Raw genomic sequence first — 19,261 nt, forward strand, 5'->3', positions numbered from 1 at the left:
ACCAGATTTTATTCCCTCAAGGACATGAGTGAACCAGATACGTTTTCATGACAATCTAGTACAGGTAGTTTCCAGGGCATCGTGATTGAGACTAGGTTTAATCAAAGAAATCTAAATGTTTTAATTAAAATTCCACAGCTGAAATTGTGTAATCTGAACATCCAGTAAGTTAGACATGACTTCACTGTTCAACCTGCTGCCAATGAAATGTTTACCCCTATTTACCAATCACAGATCTACATAGGTTGGCCTAAGACAAATCAGAACACTGGGGTAACTTCTGGAGTAAATCTGGAATGGGACTCTCGGCAATTTCCCCTGACCCAGAATGAAATGGATCTCAATAGGGGACATATCAGACATTAGAATAATGAAGACAAATATCACACTTGATCTTGAAGGGACAAGAAGAACCAGATGTGTACTTCAAACTGGTAGCACCAACATGACATCCTGTTGCGTGTCCTTAGCTTTAAAATGCAAACGATCAAAATGAAACTCGTAGATTAAAGAATGTTCAAAATAGGCAATAATTCAAACCATTCATAGAATAGTCGAGGCAGATGAATTCAAATGAATTCTTTAAGCACTGTTGATAAGTACAAAAACAAATAGCACAGAGAGAGGCCATTTGGTTTATCATGCTGGTGCCAGCTCTTCGCATCTATCTTGGCCCAATGCACTGCACCTTCACTGGCTACTCAACATATTCCCTTGTCTTTTGATCCAATGTTAATAATTCAGTGTAAAACAGAAATAATTTTGTGCCCTTCTCAGGTTCTTTTGTCAATTGTATTAGAGTCTTCTGCTTAAAGATGTCAGTTGAGATTTTTCTTATTTATGTTAGTTATACCCCTCCATTCTGTCAACAAAATCCTAAGGTATCTAATACACAATATTGAGTTTAGTACATTAATTGTAATTCAATGTAACAATAAGTTCAACAAGAATTGAAACAAAAGTCAAAGTCAAAATCAAAGTAGCCTTTATTGTCATTCAGACCTTGCGGTCTGAACGAAATTTTGTTGCCTTGCAGTCCTACATATAGTAAAAATGACAAAAACGCACAATAAACACAAATTAACATCCATTACAGTGAGTTCACCAGGCACCTCCTCACTGTGATGGAAGGCAAAAGTCTTAAGTCTTTGTCTCATCCCTTCTTATTCTCCTTCTGCGCCGAGGCGATCCAGGCTTCAGATGTTGTGACCCTGCCGGGCGATGGTAAGTAATGTCAGTCCCGCGGCTGAATCCGAGCTCCGCAAATGGGCCGGTTCAACTCCGCGGCCCGGGGTGGTCGAAGCTGCGGCCCTCCAGTTCAGCGGACCCAGCTGTTGTTGTGGAGGCTCCGGAGAACAGGTCACCAACCTGTGACCTGCGAGCTCCCGACGATGTCGTCCACTGGGCCCGCCGTCGGATCGGGTGGCCGCTCCTGCCGGAACACTGCCCCAGCTCCGAGGCTGGGTCGCTGCTGCCGCTGCCCCAGCTCCGAGGCTGGGTCGCTGCTGCCGCTGCCCCAGCTCCAAGGCCGGGTCGCCGCTGCCCCAGCTCTGAGGCCGCCAGCTCCACTATTAGGCCTCGGCGTAGGCGGAGACGGGGGATATGACAAGAGAAGTCGCATCCCCCCCCAAAGGAAGAGACCAAAAACATGTTTCTCCCCTCCATCCACACACATACACAACCGAATAAACCAAAAATTAACTAAAACAGGACAAAAGAACAACAAAAAAAAATTTAAAAAACAGACGGACTGCAGGCGAGCCGCAGCTGCTATGGCAGCGCCACCATATAGTTATAATAGATTTTAACCAGAAAGTCAATGTGGTGATGATACAGTGATGATTTTCCTTCTCAGCCCTGTCCTCATTTTGCCTATTTCTCAGTCTAATTTAGACTTATGAAAAGCTGGAAGCAGTGGCAGATGATTCTAGTAGCATATCCATATATAATATTCCCATTGAAACTAATGTTCAACACAGAGGGTGAAATGCTGCAAAGTGTATTAACCTAGAGTTTTAACATAATCTCATTCTCTAGACAAATGTTGTTTTTTCAGCCATATAGATAGTTATCGCAAAAAAAGGTACTAAGTGCTGGAGTAACTCAGTGGGTCAAGCAGCATCCCTGGAGAACATGGATAGGTGATGTTTCGAATTGGGACCCTTCTTCAGTCTGAAGAATGATAACTCATTCTTGGATAAGACAGGTTTGGAGGGATATGGACCCAACACAGGCAGGTGGGAGTAGTGTAGCAGGGACATATTGGCTGATATGGGCATGTTGGGCCAAAGGGCCTTTTTCCACACTGTATCACTCTGTGGCTCTCCGACTCATTCAGTCTGATAACTCATCCAATAGTGTTAAAAAAATGTTAAAATCGAATAGAAAAGTGCGAATAGAAATAAAATACAAGAACATCATCATTAATGACACCGATTCTTTATAATATGCTATTCATGAAACTACATACCTGCATTTTACATTCATTAAGAGGACTCAGAAGTAAAGGCTTTCTGTCTGGATATAGATATTCGTACTGTTGCCTGAAGTTTTCAGCATATTGTAGCATGGTTTGTTCTTTAGCAGTGTTTTGCTGATAAGATTCCGGGTAATGCATAACACCTATATCTGATATCAGAGATACCCTACATCAAGAAAATAGAAAATATACCATTAATTTTATTGAGAGTCTTTCAAGTCCTCAAAACATCCTAAACCACTTTGCAGAAAAGGTACACTGCTTCAAAGATCAAAATCAGCAATGAGATAATAATCAGCTAATCACTTTAAAGATGTCCATTCCTCACCAGGCTGTCTATAAGTGCTCTATTCCTTCCTTAAACAGCAGTCAAATTATTGTGCATCCATCCCCAATCTTTCGTAGTCCGAACTTGTTCTTGTAAGAAACAACAACTCTTTGATTACACTCACTTCCTCCAGGTAAAAGGGAACCTTTCTAAGTCCTATTCATGGGACTTGTCTAAGATCTTTGTTAGTCAGACTCAGATTCTTTCTCTCATCTCTTTTTCTGCTTTACTGATGACTATAACAATGGCATTTGTTGTATTCAAGGGTGTAACGGGTATAGCTTGGACCCAATAGCAGCACAGAATCAGGCAGGTATAATTGGTCATGAACTTTATTACGATACTGTAACACAGAGTAGTAACACCGGAATGGGTAGACCGTACTCACACAGAGGCTCAGGATTGAGCGAGGGTTCCGAAGAGGGGCAGGCAGGAGACGTAGTCGGGGTAGCGGAAGGTCCGGTAACCAGGAGATCCAACACACGATGCAAACAAACCAGCGAGGGACAGACGAAAGGAGAGTCGAAGCCAGGCAGGAAGTCGAGGAGCCGTTGCAGGGATACACCAAACAGCCCAGGAGAGAGGCAGACAGAAACCAGGAGGTACGGGACGAAGGCCGTGGTCGGGGACAGAAGGCTGAGGTGAGATCCGGGAAGACGACAGGAAGGAATGGTCAGGGGCAGGCAGGTTCGTATCCGTGTAGTCAGTCAGGAAATCGCTGGAGAGTCTTGCATGAATGCTGAGAACAATCTGGCACTGTGTGAATGGTGAGGAGAGTCTATATACTGGGTTAATTGGTGATCAGAGGCAACTGAGTGCAACAGGTGAGGAGAGTTGGGCTGATGAGAGGGGAGTGGCAGGCAGGCGAGGAGAAGGAGGGACTGGTGGAAAAGTACTGGGAGGTGAAGTGGATGAGAATGAGGCGAGGGCAGACTGTGACAAAGGGAGAGTTAGATATCTATACAATTAAAAGTCTAAACTTGACCACTTCCTATTTGCACAGTATATTGACTTTAGATAAAACGCTACCACTTACGGCTGTGATTTTTGGCCATCTTACTCAGAGTCCCCCTCCGCTCATCAGGTGCAGAGGATTTTTCCCATCGATGAAAAGTAAAAGAGTTATTAGTGTTTAAAAAATGTTCAGATTCTCTCTCCTGTCGATCACCGCCATGAAGGCCACACCCTTCTGGTGGGAGGGGGTGGGGGGGGGGGGGGGGAGGGATTATAAAACCCGGAAGTGTGGACATGGCTCAGTCTATGCAAGATGGGGGAGGGAGAGGTCACAACTCTCAGTCTGAGTTGTGAATGAACGGAACACACTGGATGTCTACTAAACTGTGAGTGTGGTTTTATGGTGCTTTCACCCTGCTTGAAATGGTATGGAACTGCACTTGAATTTGATGGCCTTGCACCCTGCTTGAAATGGTATGAAACTGCACTTGGATTTGGTGGCCTTGCACCCTGCTTGAAGTGGTATGAAACTGCACTTGAATTTGGTGGCCTTGGACTCAGCTTGAAGTGATATGAAACTGCGCTTGAATTTGGTGACCTTGCACCCTGCTTGAAGTGGTATGAAACTGCACTTGAATTCGGTGGCCTTGCATCCTGCTTGAAGTGGTTGGAAACTGCACTTAAATTCGATGCCTTGCACCCTGCTTGAAGTGGTATGAAACTGCACTTGAATTTGGAGGCCTTGCACCCTGCTCGAAGTGGAATTTCAAGGAATAGCCGTGAGTCAACTGCCAACCCACCAGCCATGAGTGAGCTGCCAGCACATCAGGCTTGAGGGACTGAGCTGCCACCCAAATAATCCATGTGGCCCACAATGTCCAAACTTGCCCTCTGGAGACCAGTCTCTTCAGCCCACAACACCCATACCAGCGCTCCCGAAAGCCCCCCCCCCACCCCCACTGGCCACCAGTATTGGAATTGGTGGAGAGGTGGAATATTGCGTTGGGGGACCAGCCCTCCCTTGTGAACATGGGACCCAACGGATCCCACTTAGTCTAATTTATTTTAAGGATTCTATTTTCCCAGTTTCCATGTCGGATTTAACAATGCACTTTCTATACCAGTGCTTCTGAGATGTCTTTTTTCCCCCCATAACTGGTGTCGCCCATGTCTGATACATTTTCCATGATTCTGCCATCATCCTTCCCACCCCACGTTGAAAGGTAACTGGATTTCAACCTCTCTCGGACCAGCCTCTGCATTCTACAGTTCGTCCTCTGTCATTTCGGCCACCTCCTGCATGATACCACAACCAAACAGATTTTTACCACCATGCTCTGCATTCAGTTTATTCCCTCCATGACACCTGGACGAACCACTCCTCCAAGACAACTGGACCTTTCACTCCTCCTGGGCAACACATTAGAGCCGCAAAGCTCCAGTGCCTGGGATGACTTCAGATCTCCACTGCTCTCTGTGTCGAGTCTACATGTTCCCTGTGAGTCTGTGGATTTACCCAGTGTTCAAATTTTCATCCATATCCCATCTATTCATGTTCATAAATTATAGGAGCAGAATTAGGCCATTCAGCCCATTTACTCTGCCATTAAATCATGGCGGATCTATATTTTCCTCTCAACCCCTGTTGTTCATATTCTGCTATTGCTAGTAATATCTATTGTCAAATCTTTGTTTCATTATTGTCCTACCTTTGTCCTAGTAGTCAATCAGGCAGTAGATGATGAACAGTATTTACGCTTCTTACCCGAGTTAGCAACAAGTTAGCTCCTCTTCACAAATTGTTGAGATAGGATGAAAAATATTAATGGTCCAAAGAGCAGCAACAATGCTTATGATGCATGTAAGAAAAGCTTGAGCAGTGATGCATTGATCAGCCATGATCATATTGAATGGCGGTGCAGGCTTGAAGGGCCAAATGGCCTACTCCTGCACCTATTTTCTATGTTTCTATTGTTCACTACGATACAAATCGCAAGTTGAAGTTAGCTTGTGATGCATCTAGTTGTGGGGTAGCAGCTGTGATTTCATCTGATGGAACATGGTCAAAGAAAGTCTATAGGATTTGCATCACACACTTATGAAAAGTGAGTGTAATTATGCACAAATTATCGGCGACCATGGTGGCGCAGCGGTAGAGTTACTGCTTTGCAGCGCCGGAGACCTGGGTTCGATCCTGACTACGGGTGCTGTCTGTACGTTGCTTGTATGTTCTCCCCGTGACTGCGGGGGTTTTCTCCGAGATCTTCGGTTTACTCCCACACTCCAAAGACATACAGTTATTTAGGTTAATTGGCTTGGTATATGTGTAAATTGTCCCTAGTGTGTGTAGGATAATGTTAATGTACAGGGAACGCTGGTCGGTGTGGACTCGGTGGGACAAAGGGCCTGTTTCCGCGCTGTATCTCTAAACTAAACTAAATCAAGAAAGAAGCCCTTGATATCATATTTGGAATCAAGAAATGTCATCAGTATCTGTTGGGTAGGAAATTCACCCCGGTTATAGATCATGTCGCTTCTCGCTATTCTTGGTCCTCGGTCAGCAATACCTACAATGGCAGCCTTGAGGGCGCAGCGTAGGGCAGTTCTCCTGTCACAGTTTGTCTACAGCATTGAGTATCGCAGCTCAAAAGAAAATGCTATCGCTGATGCATTGTCGTGTTTGCCTCACGAAGATTCAGATGTGGGCACTGATGGTGCTATCTATGTGACAGAAGCAATGGATTATGACTTTCCGGTGACTGCAGCTGAAATTGCCGCTAAAATTCAGAAGGACATAGTGCTAAAACAAGTGTATGAACAAACTTTGTGTGGATGGTCAGAATTAAAACCATGTACTAATGAACTAAAATCTTATCGTAATAGACGACATGAAATGTCATGTGAGCAAGGGTGTATTGAATGGGGTTACAGAGTAGTAGTACCCAATTGTTTAAGGCAAAGATTCCTTGTAGAACTCCCGAGAGAACACAAAGGTATTGTTGGAATGACGTCCACAGACATAGGTTACATGTATTGGCCGGGATTAGACAATGGGACCGAAGCACTGGCTAGCAAATGTAGCACCAGTCAGAGATATAGAAGTAGATCCGTCCAACCCCATTTGCAAACATGGTCTTGGCCTACTAGGCCTTTCCAGAGGGTTCATGTGGACTTTTGTGAACAAGGGAATAATATGTTTCTTGTTTTATTAGATAGCCACACAAATTGGATTGAGGTAGTACATATGGGTTCAACCACAACAACAGAAAAAACATTGTTAGCGTGTCATGGCTTACCCGAGGAGCCTGACAACCTCACAACAGCACCCCCCCCCCCATTTGGTGCTGCAGTTCCAAAATAGGTCAGTCGGGATAGTCAAAGAAGCTCACAAGAAATAAATGATTGAAGGGAATTCAAAAATATGTCACAGCAGCGAGCTAGGGGACAGGGTGTAGTGGCAAGGGTGGGGGATAAATTTGTGTAAACAGTATTGAATGTATGTATAGCCTCCAAGAATATTGGATGAAGTCTTGTAAGGATCATGTATTGGATATATATTTATTTTTTTAAATAAAGTATATTTTGAAATTTAAAAATAGTTTCTTATGCCACAAACTACCACGGGGTATACTCCAGCTGCACTTCTCATGGGGGAAAAAAAGGCTCAGAACTAGACTGAGTTTGGTTCCACCGAACCTGTCTCCAAAGGTTGAATGCAAACAATCTGATCAGAATCGTCAAAAAGAACGTAGGTTCAATGCACATGATTAGGTTCATGTTCTCAGCTGCCCTTACAAAGCAAACAAATGGGTGGTGGGAACAGGAGTTGAAGTGTGTAGTACCAGGAGGTATTTGGTAGAAATTGGAGGACACGTTAGAAGAGTGCACACAAACCATATGATCCCAGCAAGGGATGCACAGGTTCAAGAACAAAGCAGAGACAAAGTAGCAGATCGATCAGACTCAAATTATTTCAAGTTCTGATGCAAGATCAGATTCTCCCAAGAAGGTGGAGACAAGGTAAATGATCTGGAACTGACTTTCATTCAGAACTTCAACCTAACACTCCCCCTAAACCACTCAGGAGATCTGAAAGAGTGCATGAACCAGTTGTCAGATTACATTTATAACATTGTTCTTGTTTGGATAATTTACAAGTTACTTTCTTTGCTAAGGGGAGAGCAGTGCAGTGTATTTAATGGTAACTGTACCTTTAAGAACTGAGTACCAGAATGGGGAAATGTGTCGTGTGATATATTCATTACCTTATCAGTCTCGTGGATATGTGTGTGAGTATGTGCAAGGTACTTTTGTAAAATAAGACCCACACTGGCAACTGCTTGACTGAAAACCTGTCATTGTTTCTGCCTACTTGCCACTACCATAATATCTAATCTTACATGGTTAGGGTCCACACTCTGGACCCAGAACACACTTCTCTGCACCAGCTTTACATGTGTATCACTTTCAGGTACAGGCTGTTTCATTTAAGTTAATTAAACATGGAGAGTTCTCTGCACCATCAGAAAATGTGAGTGGATTTTGCACTTGAAAGTAATCTATGGTTTTGCCGATGATGCAAGTTTAACACCCCCCCCCCAATCCCACCCCCTCCCCAAATAATAAAGATTTATGAACGTTTCCAGTACCAAATCAGACCTTGTGCTCATACATTAATAGTTAATAATAATTATACATAGAAATATATATTGAGATTAAAACAGGAAATTGAACTCAACAATTCTGTATTGGTGAATTAACTCATCCTTGCCACATGACGCACTATTCTTTAATTTGTTACTGGACGAGAGTTTAGAATGTGAAACGCAGTATCACATAGAATGGTTGAAGCAAATGGAAGCCGTTTAGATTTATGTAAGAGAAGGAATGATAATGAAGGTAGACACAAAATGCTGGAGTAACTCAGCAGGACAGGCAGCATCTCTGGAGAGAAGGAATGGGTGACGTTTCGGGTCGAGACCCTTCTTCAGAATGATATTGAGTTAGATGGAATAGAATGGGATAAGTCTCACAAAAACATAAACCAGCTAGGTCAAACAGCCTTTGTGTTAAAAATTTGATTTATACTCCCTCAACCCACTGCCACTGCCTTTCAATCTGGTTTTCTATATCAACTAATCCAACCGAGCATTGAGCATCAACATGTTTTCTACTTCAGCCACTCATGGCGAGGAAATTCCACAGCTCTCAGTGTGAAGTTTTGCGTGCACCGTTTCCTAAATCTTGTGCAGTTATTGAGCATTGCTCGCTGCTCTCGTTCCAACCTCTCCTATGTTGGAAAGGTCAGTTTCCAAGGACCTGATGTTTCCAAGGACCTGTTTTGAACCATTCAGAACTGTAAACACTTGCATCACTTTGTCGCAGTTCCAACAATAGTCCCAATTTTTCATCAACAGATCAGGAATATTGTTTGTAGTGAACCAATATTGTACATTCTCTAGGGCTGTAATAACCTCTCCGCAGAATGAATACTCCAGATAAAAACCCCCACTGATGTTTTAATAAGAGATTTCTGATATGTCCTTCATTATGCTGCCCATCCATTTTACCTTCCATACTTTATATTTATTTTCTTTGCATTTCCTATGTTGACCATTTATGTTCTGGGAATTGTGCATTTAAAACATGTACAGAGAATTATTAAGTAGAAGCAGGCGTTACTTACAGTTGGTCTACTTTTGCAACATATGACCTGCTTCTCTTCTTCTTGCCCACTGTAGTTTTGGGTTCTCCCTCTTCATCTGATTCCTCCAGCACATCCATTATTTTCTAAACAAAAAATCAGCAAATGTTACTGTAAGTAGTCGGAGCCAATGTTGGACAGTTTTTTACAATTTCTTGATTCCAGGTGTAGATTACTTCTATGTCCTGTGGTATAATGCCATTATTAATAAATTGGTTATGTTCTCTTCACAAGAGTAAAGGAGAAATGCTCCTTAATTCACAGGCAGTATTCAGTCCCTTTATATCTTGAAAAACCTTGGAGCAAAAAAAGCAGATGATGTTACGGGTTGAGACCCTTTTCTATCAAAATATTGTTCATTTCCCTCCGCAGATGCTGCATGAATCACTAAGTTCTTCCAGCTGTTTGTTTTTGTTCAAGGTTCCAGCATCTGCAGCCTCTTGCTGTCTCTGAAAATCCTTCTAGCCTGACTATCCTCTGAAATTTATGTCGACAATGATATAATGGGGAAAAAAAAGCCAATTTCCATCTATCACCCATTCAGAATTGAAAACACATATCATTTTCCACAGCAAAAAACGCCAAATATTTCCGCAGATTTCACTCTCCCATATCTGGCACAGATGCGCTGGCACATCCCTAATTTCCCTTATACTTCCAACAGTGACCATGTCTTCAACCTCACTGGTCAATAATTTATACTACTCCCACACAACATTCACCATGCAGACAATGTATTTCAAACCGAGCATGCACCATCTTAGAATGGGGAATGTAAGCCTGCCTCCAAGGTGGAGCTTTCTTTGATGACTTTCCATACCGTGAAGTAACAGGTATCTTCTTTGGCGAAAATGAATAGGTCACGTTTTGGATCTGGGCCCTTCTTCAGACTGATTGTAGTGGTGGGAAGGGGAGACTGGATGCGAGAAAAAAAAAATACAGGACATATCAGGAAGGACAACAGATGACCACAGGTAAGGAGTTTCCTTGATAAGCCAGTTGGCTAGAGACGGTGTGAACCCATGAGGGAGACATTGTTACCAACTATGGAACTAGTTAATGGAGTTTTAGTGGAGAAGGGGGGGATGGGGCGATGGGGGGGGGGGGGGGGGGAAGGAAGGGGGAGGAGAACGGTGGGGAGATGTTTGTAGAAGTTACCGAAAATCGGCAAATTCAACGTTCATACAATTGGGCTGTAAGCTTCCCATGCAAAATATACGGTGTAGTTCCTCCAATTTGCACGTGGCCTCACTCCTGCAATGGAGGATTCCCAGGACAAAAAGGTCAGTTTGGGAACGGGAAAGGATGTTAAAGTGGTTAGCAAACCAGAAGGTCCAGTAGGCCTTGGGGGACCACGCATAAGTGTGTAGTGGAATGGTCGCTGAGTCTATTCTTTGTCTTACCAATGTACAGAAGCCCTCATTGGGAACACCAGATGAGGTTAGAGAGCAGGTGAACCTTTGTCACATTGGGAAGGACTGCAGAGGGCCCTGGATAGGGTCGAGGTAGGAGGTACAAGGACAGGTGTTACATCTCCTGTGCTTACAGGGGAAAGTACTAACTTCCATCTTGCCCTCAAATTCACCAAGACTGAAGAAGGGTCTCAACCCAAAACGTTACCTATTCCTTCGCTCCATAGATGCTGCCTCACCCGCTGAGTTTCTCCAGCATTTTTGTCTACCTAAGACTATCTCATCTCTCTCCCTTTCTTAATCAGTGTGTCCCCATCACAGGAGAGATTATCAACTGACATCTACGAGAAACCTACCGACTCCTGCAGTTATCTTGATTACACTTACTCCCATCCTCCCTCTTGCAAATATGCTATCCCCCACTCTCATCCGGTGCATCTGCTCCCAAGATGCAGCTTTCCATACAAGGATGCCTGAGATGTTCTCATTCTTTAGTGAATGTGTTTTCCCTCCGGATGTCATGGATGGATCTCTTACCCACATCTCTGCAGAGTTCCAGTGTTCTGCTCTCTCTCCCTCTCTCTCCAGGCACAACATGGACAGAGTTCCCCTGGTTTTCACCTTTGACCCCACCAGCGTCCGCATCCAACACATCATCCCCTGACATTTTGGTCACCTCCAAAGTGATCCCATCACTAATCACATCTTCCCATCTCCACCTCTTTCCAGAGCCTGTTCCCTCCACAGTTCCTTGGTTCACTCATCCCTTCCCACCCAAACCACCCCTTACCCAGGTCCTTTCCCCGGCAACTGCAGGAAATGCAACATCTGTACTTGTATCTCCTCCTTTGATTCCATCCAGGGACTCTGACAGTCCTTCCAGTGAGACAGAGGTTCTCATGCACCTCCTCTAACCTCATCTACTTCAACCGGTGCCCCGATATGGGCATTTCCTGTACATTTGCACGACAAAGCGTAGACTTGACGACCGTTTCCCCGAACATTTACACTTGGTTCGCCAAAGCCTATTGGATCTTCTGATTGCTAACCACTTTCAGTCCCCCTCCCATTGCCATACAGACCTTTCTGTCCTGGGCCACCTCCATTGACAAGAGCACAAATTAGAGAAACAATACTTCATTTTTCGCTTGGGTAGCTTACAAACCAGCGGTATGAATGCTGAACTTTCCAATTTTAGGTCATGTCTACAAAGACCTCCCTCCCCTCCCTCACTTCCCCCAATAAATGTCTGTTAGTCAGTTCCACAGTTCGACACGATGCATCCCTCTTGGCCTCGCACCATCTCTAGCCAACAGTCGGCCTATCAGGGATCCTCCTTGCCCGAGGTCATCTGTTGTCAGCCCCAATTTGTCAAGTTTTTTTTTTTTTTCCAGTTCACTTCCAGTTCCCCCACCAACCCCCCCCCCCCCCCCCCCCCCCCCCCCCCCACTACAATCAGTCTGAAGGACCCGATCCAAAACATCACATCACCTTTCCGTTTTCTACAGAGATGCTGCCCGATCTGCTAAATTACTCCAGCATTTTGTGTCCATCTTTAGCATACGGTGTTATGTGACTGAAAGTGCATTTCCCCAGAATTATACATTGCAATGATAATCTCTGAGTCTTTTTGTATTATTCTGGATATATTTAATCCAGGCTTTTCCTTCCATGAATCGTACTTGGGAATTCAACCCAATTTCTGTGCTGGACATCAATTACATGACCTCATTCCCTGTGCGACGGAATCAATGCGGACCTGGATGTACCCTCCCTGGGCACTTCCGAAAGAAGCGTATGGTGCTTTGGCTATAATAATAATAATAATAATACATTTTATTTGCGGGCGCCTTTCAAAGTCTCAAGGACACCTTACAGAGATTAACAAGAGAGAAAAAACTTATAGTCGGAGTAAAATAAATAATAAGGACATCACCAGTACACAAATTAAAGACAGAAATCGCTCCAAAGACAAAAAAAATCAAAAACACAATGTGAAGAGAGAGCAGCGGCAGCTAAAGCGCGCCACCGTCCACTCTCCCTTCCAACAGCCATCTTGGACACAGACTAACATATTAACTTGCACACAAAAAAAATCATCCCCCCCGCAATGATTGCCACTGTGGGGGAAGGCACAATGTCCAGTCCCCATCTCCAGTTCTCCCAAAGTCAGGCCTATTGAGGCCACCGCTATTGCCTCTATGGAGGCCCAATGTTCCTGGCCATTCTGGCCGGGTGGTGTTGCCCCAGCATCGGGAGTCCTTTCAGCGGCTGGGCCACCAGCGGTTATGCAATATTGGAATACAATTTTACTAAGTAAAGCCCATTCTTCAATGCTTCAGACCATCACCATAGTGGCACCATTATACTCAACACAAGGTCCGGTCTCAAAGACCTTCACTGCACCACCACCTCCCGGAATTATCAACCCCCTGAAATGCACCACCCCAACCCCCAACTAATCATTCACAGTGTCAATTCATTGATAGCCCCATCTGCCCCATGCCAGGGACATTCCAAACTGACCTAGGTCATAAGGTCATTAGTGATAGGAGCAAATTAGGCCATTCAGCCCATCAGGTTTACTCTGCCATTCAATAATGACTGATCTATCTCTTCCTCCTAACCACATTCTCCCGCCTTCTCCCCATAACCCCTGACACCCATACTAATCAAGAATCTATCTATCTCTGCCTTAGAAATATCCATTGACTTGGCCTCCGCAGATTCATCACCCACTGACTTAAGAAATTCCTCCTCATTTCCTTCCTTTGGTCTTTGAGCCACACTTCAACTTCAACTGCTGCATCTCTAACCGCACAAATTCGCTAATGGAAGCCCTAATTTCCAACTTCCACCACACCCAACAAGGCGCCAATCTCTGAGCAACTGAACTCCAAGACCCACATGCTCCTCTGATGCTGTAACACAGCACACAAACTAAGAATGGCTTCTGAATCACCCACTGAAACTCTCAACCCAATGCAGAACCCCGCCACCCCAAACTGCCCCATCAGAATCTGATCAACAGCTCAATCTTCCCCTATCTCCCAGATCTGACCACTACCCCGACATCATTTATTTTTAATGTACCCCATACTATGTGTGTGACGTACAGAGAAGATCAGTTGAACTTGGGGTGGAAGATTGCAACCTTCACGTGGTCCACCCTGTTTTGACGAATGCAATCAAATAAGATCAAATAAGATCAAATAGAACAAGTTGTCCTACAACTTTAGGATGTGCACGCCATACACAAGAAGAAGTTGAACTTGGCATTATGTTCGACACAGACAGTGTTGGCTGATGGACTTATTTCTGTGTTATACTGTATAAGAAGGAACTGCAGATGTTGGTTTAAACCGAAGAAAGACACAAAAAGCTGGAGTAAATCCGCGGGACAAGCAGCATCTCTGGCAAGAAGGAATAGGTGACGTTTCGGGTCGAGACCCTCCTTCAGACTATTCTATGCTCCATGTAATGGCAGTTCATTTGTAGTCAGCCCACAATAAACAAGCCCACTAATATTTCCAATTCAAGTCAAGAGAGTTTATTGTCATGTGTCCCAGATAGGACAATGAAATTCTTGCATTGCTGCAGCACAACAGGATACTGTAGTCATAAATACAGATCAGATCAGTGTGAACTGGGGGAATGCTGCATTGCGTTCTACATCGAATGTTAAACTGTGTCTCTGCCTGCAACCCACCCTCCCCCATCAGTCTCACCGGTTAGGTAAAAATGACCAATCAGCAGAATACACAAACAAGCTGGGGAATTCTCCTTGGGTATTATTGAACAACTTTAATCATTCAAGGAAGGAAATCAATAAAACACATTGAAAGGTAAAAAGACTCGTAACACCAGAAATCCAAAATAAACACAGAAAATGCACTCAATGAGTCGGGTAGCATAATTAGAAAAGAAAACAGCTAATGTTTCAGATTGAGGACCTTTCATCAAAAACACTGACTGTTCCCCTCTCACACTCCACAAATGCTGCCCAGCCTGGTGAATGTTTCCAGCATTCTCTAGTTGTTAATTTACAATAAAACTGATTATCACTGCACAATCTTTGTGAAACCTGCCTTACTATGTTTCAGACTAAATAGTATAAAAGCCAGGCTGAAGCAGGATCTCGACCCAAAATGTCACCTATTGCTTTTCTCCAGAGATGCTGTCAGGCCCACTGTTATTTCAACATTTTGTGTCTGTCTTCAGTTTAAACCAACATCTGTAGTTCCTTCCTACACAGTATAAAAACCAGTACCCAACCCAGCTCTGCAATAAAAACTATCAGCACGTTCACACTGACCTCCCTATTGAATTATTCGAAGACCATTAGCTTATCCCTTAGTTAATAATTTCCAGAAAAGGAATATTCAAGACATTGAAATGATTTAACAATGATATTTTACCTTTGTGTGTTCCTAAACGATATGAATATTTGGTGGAAAGCTTTCCTGCCTCCTCAGGGCCTGTGGGACTGTCTGGAAGCCTGTGTTTACATGGCAACCATAGGAAGGCAACGAGTCCCCAGCAACAGCCTGAGCAACAAGCACGGCACTCTGGGAATTGTAGTTCTTCACCCTCCTCAGTGGGGGGGGGAAAGAAATGGCCAGGCGACACCCATTCCTTCTCTCCAGAGATGTTGTCTGACCCGCTGAGTTACTCCAGCCTTTTGTGTCCCTTTTCAGGTTCTAAACAGGACAGAAATCGCAGCTCTATTTTGGACGGTAAAAAAATGTAAAACATTTTTAATGTGACTGAGAGGTACCATTTGTTTAGTGGCTTTGTAGCTACTTCCTGCTTGGTTTCAGCGGGCGAGTAAAATGGGGCAGGTCTGTTGCAGGGAGGGAGGGAGGCAGTGAGGGGGAGAGAGAAAATGAATGCTGATTGATAAAGTTACAGTGCAGAGAGAGCTGACTTCCCGACAGGTGAAGGAACTATGTCGTTGCTATTTCACACGTTCATGATTCTTCATCGCAAATTATATTATCAAAAACATAACTTTGTACAATTTTATCCAACAACCTCACCTTGGATTTCTAAAACTTGAACTCCCTTTAATCTCTTTTTTCTTTCTCAATATTTCAGATCCCGCCAGCCAAGTACCAGTTAAGCTATTTCTCGCCTATGTCACCACAAATTGACTTTTTTTTTTAACCACAAATGTTCAAAGTTTTTGTACCCTGGCCTAGTTATTTTCCCAACCATTCAAATATTCACCGCCTGTCACCCCATTCTCAAATGATATTAATCCCACCCCATTGCTAAAGATTGGGAGACATATGCTAGCAAGTGTCATTGCAAACTTGATAGCACAATTTTGTCATTTCCAGAAATAAGAACATTAACCTTGAATAGGTGAAGAGAAAGTTTTAAAAAAAAGAGGTAATGAGAAAAACACAAATACAGAAAAAGGAAAAGCAAGATAAAATAGTACTCAAATTAATCAAGCACATTATTTGTTAAAGGAACAGTATGATATTTACAAATCAGGATGGTGTGACTTGAAGGGGAACTGCAGTCTCTGGAACTCTCTATGGGATTGGAACTCTTATCAAATAAGGTGATAATAGACAATAGGTGCAGGAGTAGGCCATTCAGCCCCTTGAGTCAGCACCACCATGATCATATTAAATGGCGGTGCAGGCTCGAAGGGCCGAATGGCCTACTCCTGCACCTAATTTCTATGTTTCTATGTTTAACTCTGCTATATTTAAGAATCCTACATAGCTCTCTCTTGAAAGTATCCAGAGAACCGGCCTCCACCGCCCTCTGGGGCAGAGAATTCCACGCTCGCAACTCTCTGTGTGAAAAGGTGTTTCCTCATCTCCATTCTAAATGGCTTATCCCTTATTCTTAAACTGCGTCCCCTGGTTCTGGACCCCCAACATCGGGAATATGTTTCCTGCCTCTAGCGTGTCCAAACCCTTAATAATCTTTATGTTTCAATAAGATACCGTCTCATCCTTCTAAATTCCAGAGTATATAAGCCCAGCCGCACCATTCTCTCAGCATATGACAGTCCCACCATCCCGGGAATTAACCTTGTGAACCTACGCTGCCCTCCCTCAATAGCAAGAATGTCCTTCCTCAAATTTGGAGACCAAAACTGCACACAATACTCCAGGTGTGGTCTCACTAGTGGCATGTGCAACTGCAGAAGGACCTCTTTGCTCCTATACTCAACTTCTCTTGTTATGAAGGCCAACATGCCATTCGCTTTCTTCACTGCTGTACCTGCATGCTTACTTTCATTGACTGATGAACAAGGACCCCCAGATCCCGTTGTACTTACCCTTTTCCCAACTTGACACCATTTAGGTAATAGTGTATCTTCCTGTTTTTGCTACCAAAGTGGATAACATCACATTTATCCACATTAAACTGCATCTGCGATGCATCTGCCCACTCACCCAGCCTGTCTAAGTCACCCTGCATTCTCATAGCATCCTCCTCACAGTTCACACTGCTACCCAGCTTTGACATCTGCAAATTTGCTAATGTTACTTTGAATCCCTTCATCTAAATCATTGATATATATTGTAAATAGCTGCGGTCCCAGCACCGAGCCTTGCGGTACCCCACTAGTCACTGCCTGCCATTCTGAAAGGGACCCGTTAATCCCTACTCTTTGTTTCTTGTCTGCCAACCAATTTTCTATCCATGTCAATACCCTACCCCCAATACCATGTGCTCTAATTATGTCCTCTAATCTCCTGTGTAGGACCTTATCAAAGGCTTTCTGAAACTCCAGATACACTACATCCACTGGCTCTCCCATGTCCATTTTCCTAGTTACATCCTCAAAAAATTCTAGAAGATTAGTCAAGCAAGATTTCCCCTTCATAAATCCATGCTGATTCTGTTACTGCTATTCAATGTGCAGCTATTTCATCTTTTATGATTGACTCCACCATCTTCCCCACTACCGATGTCAGGCTAACTGGTCTATAATTCCTTGTGTTCTCTCTCCGACTTTCTTAAAAGACCAATAAGGCTAGGTTATACACAATGAATGGCAAGGCCCTAAGGAATATTGAAGAACAGAGAACTTGGGTCAAAGGATCCCTGAAGGTGGCAGCAGTAGTTAATAAATGGGTAAAGAAGACATAGGAGACGCTTTCCCTCATTGGCTAAGGGATAGAATATAAGAACAGGTAAATCATGGTGCAGCACTATAATATATTAATTTAGCTACAGTAAGAAAACTGTATGACATTTACATCACCACACAATAGGTAGGACATGATTGGACTTTTGCTTGAGATGGAGAGCTTCATTTATGAGGGGAGTCTGAATAGTCTGGATGTAGAAACCAAAAAACTGCAGATGCTGGTTAATACATAAAAGGACACAAAGTGCAGGAGTAACTCAGTAGGTTAAGCTCAGTGGACAGGTGATGTTTCAGGTCAAGATCCTTCTTCAGAAGAAGAGTAAGAGTAAAGGATCCCGACCCGAAACATCATCCATCCTTTTTCTCCAGAGATGCTGCCTGACCCGCTGAGCTACTCCAGCACGTTGGTTCCTTCTGAATGGTTTGGGTTTGCTTTCCTTGAAGTGAAGGAAGATGAAAGGGAATGCAAATAAGGAATACAAATTATGAGAGGCTTAGATGGTGAAAACTGTTTCTCCATTCAGGTCCTTACCAGGTTACGAACGCCTGATTCATGAACACTCCCATCTTATATTACTAAAAGTCGGATCTTGACCGCTTTTGGCCCACTGTGCTGCGATTTCCAAGAGAACGCCGCCACTTACGGCCGTCATTTATGGCCACCTCACTCAGAGCCCCCCTCCGCCTTCCATGACCGGAGGATTTTTCCCATTGATGAAAAATCAGAGAGATATTAATGTTTTAAAAAAATTGCCATTCTCTCTGCTTCCCCTGCTGGAGGTAGGCGGAGGGACTATAAAACCAGGAAGTGGTATGCCTCACTCAGTCTCTGTAAGATGGGGGAAGCCAGAGGATCATGTCTCTCTGAGCTCTGAATAACACTGAACAGTCTGAATAACACTGAACAAAAATGACAGTCTACTCAACTGTGAGTGTGCTTAATGTGGTTTGAAAATTAAAATATGGTTGGTTTGAAGTAAAAAGGCACTGCTTGCAAATGGATGTTTGGGGGGTTTGGGTTGAAGTAAAAAGGCACTGCCTACAAATGGTTGTTTGGGGGATTTGGGTTGAAGTAAAAAGGCACTGCCTGCAAATTGTTGTTTTAGGGTTTTGGGTTGAAGTGAAAAGGCACTGCTTGCAAATGGTTGTTTGGGGGCTTTGGGTTGAAGTAAAAAGGCACTGCCTGCAAATTGTTGTTTTAGGGGTTTGGGTTGAAGTGAAAAGGCACTCCTGTAAATGGTTGTTTGACAACTTCCTGTTT

The 19,261-nt window shown here is 43.7% G+C and overlaps 1 protein-coding gene across 1 annotated transcript in view; it reads right to left on the minus strand.

The window, feature by feature from the left end:
* ccdc135 (coiled-coil domain containing 135) overlaps window positions 1-16,373 on the minus strand; it is a 70,682-nt gene extending 54,309 nt beyond the window's left edge. Inside the window, exons 1-3 of the mRNA XM_055640961.1 lie at window positions 15,296-16,373; window positions 9,448-9,551; window positions 2,471-2,645 (exon numbers count right to left, since the gene is read on the minus strand). Coding sequence (XP_055496936.1) covers window positions 2,471-2,645; window positions 9,448-9,545 — 273 coding nt within the window. The 5' untranslated portion in view covers window positions 9,546-9,551; window positions 15,296-16,373. The remainder of the gene's footprint in view (window positions 1-2,470; window positions 2,646-9,447; window positions 9,552-15,295) is intronic.
* Window positions 16,374-19,261: the final 2,888 nt, after the last annotated feature.

The sequence above is a fragment of the Leucoraja erinacea genome, chromosome 9, assembly GCF_028641065.1.
Source record: "Leucoraja erinacea ecotype New England chromosome 9, Leri_hhj_1, whole genome shotgun sequence".
NCBI classification, from domain to species: Eukaryota; Metazoa; Chordata; class Chondrichthyes; order Rajiformes; family Rajidae; genus Leucoraja; species Leucoraja erinaceus.